General features: G+C 31.1%; 1 protein-coding gene across 6 annotated transcripts; it reads right to left on the reverse strand.

Annotated features, from left to right (window-relative positions):
* Nucleotides 1-2,183: 2,183 nt before the first annotated feature.
* On the reverse strand, nt 2,184-4,977 carry LOC107888938 (uncharacterized). 6 transcript variants are annotated; one of them, XM_016813213.2, is made up of 5 exons: nt 4,879-4,971; nt 4,251-4,366; nt 2,913-3,030; nt 2,669-2,823; nt 2,184-2,572 (listed from the first exon to the last, which is right to left on the reverse strand). In XM_016813213.2, exons 3-4 carry the CDS (start codon nt 2,993-2,995, stop codon nt 2,700-2,702), a joined length of 207 nt encoding a protein of 68 aa, XP_016668702.1. In that variant the 5' UTR covers nt 2,996-3,030; nt 4,251-4,366; nt 4,879-4,971; the 3' UTR covers nt 2,184-2,572; nt 2,669-2,699. The 6 variants fall into 6 exon arrangements, with proteins under 6 accessions (XP_016668702.1, XP_016668701.1, XP_016668703.1 ...); XM_016813212.2 differs by having other exon boundaries at nt 4,251-4,372; nt 4,879-4,963; XM_016813214.2 differs by having other exon boundaries at nt 2,913-3,002; nt 4,251-4,372; nt 4,879-4,961.
* Nucleotides 4,978-6,074: the final 1,097 nt, after the last annotated feature.

Here is a 6,074-nt window from a genome sequence, read left to right on the forward strand (position 1 = left end):
TCTTTGTGGGCAGGACAATGAGGATATTCTGCATGTCATCCGCGATTGCTCGACGACTAAGGAAGCTTGGATGCTCGTTGTCCCCCTGAGAAGATTACCAGGTTTTTTTCTAACTTTTTTCAAATTTGGTTTTCCACTAATCTTTGCTGTTATAATAAATTGAAGGATAAATGAATTACTTGGTCGTGCCTTTTTAGGATAATTGCTTGGAGACTTTGGAAGAATAGGAATATTTTCATCTTCCAAAACATCAATTGGACGGCATATGAGACCATTAAAACCTCTCTCAGTTGGGCTCAACATTTTGAACCGTTTCTTGCTGAAGTCAAATCTACTGCAACCAATGCTCAAACTCATCCCCACTTGGCTGATAATTGGGTTCATTTATTTTCTGATGGAGCAGTCGCTAAAGATTCTGGAAATGCTTCAGCGGGAGGTGTGGTTAGAGATCGGAGCGGCAATTGGATTTTGGGATACATCCATTATTTGAGTAGATACTCACCTTTGGAGGCAGAACTTTGGGGCATCCTTGATGGAATTCTCATTCTATTAAACAAGGGTTATAAAAAAGTTCGAATTCACTCTAATAATCTTGAGGTGGTAAAAGCTTTGTCCATGGAAGTATCAGTGGATTCAGGCATTACTGTTCTCAGAAGAATTAAACGACTTTTGCGTTCTGATGGTCAATAGGAATTTAAGTAGTCACTAGGGAGTGTAATTTAATTGCAAATCAATTGGCAAAGATTAGTCTCTCTTGGAAGTCACCCCTCCAGAATTTTGAAGTGCCTTATGATTTGATGGCCACGGCTATTCAGTAAGATAAAGCTTTTAGAATCTCTTAGGAGGTTTTTAGTTGTAATTTTGCTTATTTTTCACAAAAAAAACTATTAAAATTGAAAATTACAAAGTTGAATTTTGCCTTAAGAAACGGTGTTTGGGAAAATTTCTAAAATTGGTTAAAAATTGCATTTGGTAGCTTTCAAATTTGATTATGCCTATACAAAAAGTTCTTTTTGTACCATATAATGAAGTACAATTCAATTTGAGAGAATAAAATTAAACACAAATACTAAAAATAATTTGTGAGCTTTTTAATCCAAGGCATTCAAAGCTTCGAAATATGATTGAAAAACCATTTATTATTCTAAAAAAAAATCATATTAACACCACCACCTCAATATAATCAAAAAGTTAGATCTTATTAGCATATTACATATTTCATAACTTTATTTGTAAGTGCAATTGGAACGATTGATACTTTGAAGAATAAAAAAAAAGTATTGATAATCTCAATAATACAAATTTAAATTTCAATTAAGGTGATTAGTAAATTGGTTAAAGACCAACATATTAATAATTACATGATAAATGTTAGAAAGAGAATAACTCAACAATATGAAATGTTAGAACAATTAGATAAAATTGCATAAGACATTTATTTTTCTTGTCATTTTTTTTTGTAATCGTATTGTTGACTATTTTCTTGAACTAACATATTACATAAAATGATTTAATTTTAATTTTAATTTTGTTACTTATTTATGATAATTTTTTATAGTAATTAATATTTTTTTACAAAATGTTAAATTACATAACTATAAAATTATAATTTGCACTACCAAAGACATAATGAATTACAATGTTATTATACTATGTCAGTCAAACAAATTTAGGAAATTACAATTCTTAGTAATTACAAATGGGTATAATTACTACCTTAATAATTACATTTTCATCTAATTATTCTAGTATCCAAACACACCCTAAAAACTATTTTATTTGAATATCAATTAAAGTTTAAATGCTTATTTGAAACCAATTAAAGTATAAAAGTATAATTGGTAGTAACAAAAGTATTTGTTTGGATAAAGTAACAAAGTTCCAGATTAATTCAATATATTAGGCAAAATTTTATTAGATGTAAGTTGATGTCCAAAAGTTTCCCTCAAACAGCTGGTTCATGACTCTATTTCTATACTCAGTAGAAGAATGACATCAGTGTTTCAACACACAAACTTTTCTCTTCAAGAAAATAGGTAAAGATGCAAGAAAAGCAGGCAGCCGACCCACAAAGCCATTAATTGATAAATAAGCAAGCATTATATGTTTGTGTGCGTATTTAAATGTAAAGAGAGGGATACATGCATTGCAGAAACATCTACAATGGACATCAGCACAAAGTATTATACACCCCTATAGGGCTTGCAACGAAATCTTAGGATTTATAAAGAAACTCAAAAGAAAGCTTTTATGGCCACAGAGATTTGAAAAGTATACCACAACAACTAGCTAAGCACATACTATAGCAAACCGTTTCGGCCATAACATATTGAACACAACTATAGCATCTACCAAACGGGCAAACTAGCCTTGACTACTATTTCCAACCCAATATTTAGTAAGTTGCATGGCAGCTGTCAACTATCAGCATAGGAAATCTTACCAAGTGTATTGGAACAAAGATGATGATAGTGTATGTCATATTTTTCTTATCAAAGTTCTTACAAAAGAATATTTACGTATTCACTTGTCCTTTTCCATGAGAGTACCAAAAAGTGTGTCACTCATCATGCTGCAAGAAGCATAGTGAATTTCTAGGTCAGCCTCCACAAACACACTGAATGGTTGCCAATTCATGTAGTGCAGAAAGGAGCATATGTTAACTTACAGCTAACAGCAGTTAAATCAACAAAAAAGGATCATTTCTTCGTGTAAGTCTGGTGATCAGGTCCGACATCACGTGAACCAGTATTTATGTAAGGCCCTCGAAAAGTTGCCTGTGGAGGAAGTGGTTTAGATGAATCTACAGGTCTCCTAGATGTCCTGGATGATACAAACCATTATTCAACTTTTTCAAGTTGATAAACATAGCTCTTGGCAACACATTGCTCTGGAAAAAGAATTATACTTACGCCATATAAAATGGAAATGCTAAGCCTGCAGCTGCAAAAACTAGTAAGCCAGAAGCAACCATGACATTCCGTGCTTGTGTCATTGTGATTCTAAACCAACGTCAACAATGAAAAAGACCTAACAAGTCAAAGAAATTGTTGCTATTTCCATTATCAATATTCTACATGTTAATCCATGCATTTTTACAACAAATAAAAGAAATATTATTCTAGAATAGCAGATGGCAGCTCAAACACATATAAATCAGAGAATGAGGGTCAAAAAGAGAACTAGAATTGCCAAGTTCGATCTTAAGAGCAGCTTTCACATCCACCTACCACAACAGGCATGTAAAGCACAAAACTTTCCACTGTCAACATGGGAATTTTTTCTTTTTTGCTCAGCCAAAATAAAAATTTTATTAAATACCCAATAAAGCAAGACTAGCTGAACGGTTAGTACACAATGAGTAGCAGAGAACAAACACCTTTGAAAACATCAACAACAATACTACTACAAGAATACAATCACGCTCCTTGATCAAAACGGCTAACAACTTGCAGCAAAGACACACACCTAAACTTACAATAAGAATAATAAAAGAAACACCAACCAAGCACTTATGACACACTAGCCATCAATTCAAAATTGCAACAATGAACTTTCTAAGTCACCAAAATTCATTTGCAAAGAAAATTCCCTTAAAAGAGCATCAGTAACAGCTTCCAAATCACTCCTTGAATCGCAAAACATCAGCTTCATGTAACTCCATAACCACCACCAATACCAGCACTCCAAAATAAGCGCTTCTTAATAATAGAAAATGAAAATTAACACGAGGCATAAACCGCAAAACAAGCACCTAAAACACTCCATAAATCTCCACAATCAACTGAGAAAAAAGAAACTCCCTTGCAAGAATGAATGCATGTATCAAAATCATCACCATAGCCCCTCTATTGGCCACATAAACCTGTTACTTGATGCGACTAGAGTTCCAAATAGCAAGAACTCCACTTGAATTACCATCAGCAGCAAAGAAACAAAATAAAAATCATCATTGTACCAGATACCTCTAACGTTTCTCACAAGGACAACCTAAAACTTTGTCTCCTGGATAAGAAGCATATCAACACGGTACTGCTGAACAATCATGCAAACCGCCCTCACTTTTAAACCGAAACCTAATCCTCTGACAATCTAAGTATAAAATCCTCTTCACTCAAAGAGCCCAACAACAAGCCAAGCACACCACACAAATTGAATCTAGAAATCACTTCGAAGATACTCAACACCAACGCCAAAAATATAACTCAAGGGGATTCAACACAATCAGAAAATAATGAGAAATTACTTACAATTTTCTTCCTCAATACGCATGAGCTCAGCGATGATTACTTTGTTGCTTCAAGAAGCCTTTAACCCGAGAACTTTAACCATTCGCCAAGCATCTTCAGCTTCTCTACTAAGGACTCTGTTTCTATTCAAAAGGTCCGAATCTATCAAACTCTCATTCGCAATTTTAAACGAATCCAACTCAGCGATAGAAATCTTCTGATTTTTACGATTTTTTACCACCCTTTTTACGATTATTTACAGAAGAAGCATCGGAAATTTTCCGAAACTCGTCTTCATCACATATCCGCAAGGTAATATGACTCATCTTTTTAAACATATAGGAAAACTAAAAAAATTGAACATAGTCATGTCAGACATGAAAATGAGTGAGAGTAAAGCAATCAAATGCTGGGTTTTCATTTATTAATCCCAATAACGAAAAGCATCAATACAGGCATTTCAAAGACTTCCAAGTTTTCTCAACAACCACGCAGAGAATAAATCAAAAACACTTAAGAAAATGAGAACTGCCTCAGGAGATATGCAAATTACTAGTTAAACATCAAATAAACAAAAGAAATCCAAATCAATAAATCCCATATAAAATTATTTAAAACATTGAAAAGTGAATGATTTCAATGGAATTACCGGAATCAAGAAGAGAGAAAACAAAAATCTTTGGTTTCTTCGTGTGGGGCGGCGCTGTGCGTTTCAATGGGGTTTGCTCGGCCTTGTTCTTTTAGTTTCATAGATGATTGAAACGATATCGTTTCAGATTTCTTTTTTAGGCTTAATACCTCTTTTGACCCCTATACTATAGCTTAATTATCACTTTGGTATGATACTATTTTTTATTAATTTGACCCTTGTATTTTCATTCTACTAAAAAAGGTTAAGCCAACCAAACATGTTGCCACATGTCGAAGAAAGAAAAAACATTGTTATCACAAAAAATTATTAAAAATTCAAAAAAAAAACTTAAAACTTAGGAAATTATTATAAAAATCTAAAAGAAATTATAATCTATTTTTTAAAACTTTTAAAAATATAGTTTAAAAAATTATAAGCATGAAAATTTTCAAAAGAATTTTTTAAAAAATTAAAAAATTCGTTTATTTAGACTTTTAGGGATTTTTATAAAATTTTAGAATTTTATGAGTGTTTTTTAACAACTTCATGAAATTCTTGAAAACTTTAGGATTTTTTTTATTTTCAATATTTAATGTTATTTACATGTGGCAATGTTTGATTGGATAAAATAATTTATTTAACGAAAAATATAAATAAGATAACAGGATTATACAGAATGATAAAACAAAGGCTAAACTGATAAAAAAAATTAATACAACTACCGAAGTGATAATTTATAGCATAAGGGCAAAAGAATTATTAAGTTCTTTTTTTGCAAAAATATTTTCTACCTTTAGCAACTTAAAAGGCTTTATATTTGACCTCGAAATTATAGATATATTTTTTTTCCATTTTAGTACATTTTTTTCATTTTAGTAACTAAATTATTAATATGTTATAATTTTTAATTGAAAAAATTAACTGTATTAAAAAAATGGCACATTCAAGCTATGAAAACGCGACACGTGTTTTTTCATGTCATCTACGACATGACCACTAATTAATGATATGACTATGGGCTAACTATTGTCTGATCATTGACCATTTAAATATATAATTTTTTAAAATTTTAATTTTAATTTTTTTCGTTTATCATGTTTTTTATTTTATATAATTGGTACATCATAATTTTTTTTTAATTTTGCTAATTTTAGATTTTTATATATTTTTTTGAATTTTCTATATTTATAAATTGTTTTTTATTTTTATGATTT

Source organism: Gossypium hirsutum, chromosome A09 (assembly GCF_007990345.1).
Source record: "Gossypium hirsutum isolate 1008001.06 chromosome A09, Gossypium_hirsutum_v2.1, whole genome shotgun sequence".
NCBI classification, from domain to species: Eukaryota; Viridiplantae; Streptophyta; class Magnoliopsida; order Malvales; family Malvaceae; genus Gossypium; species Gossypium hirsutum.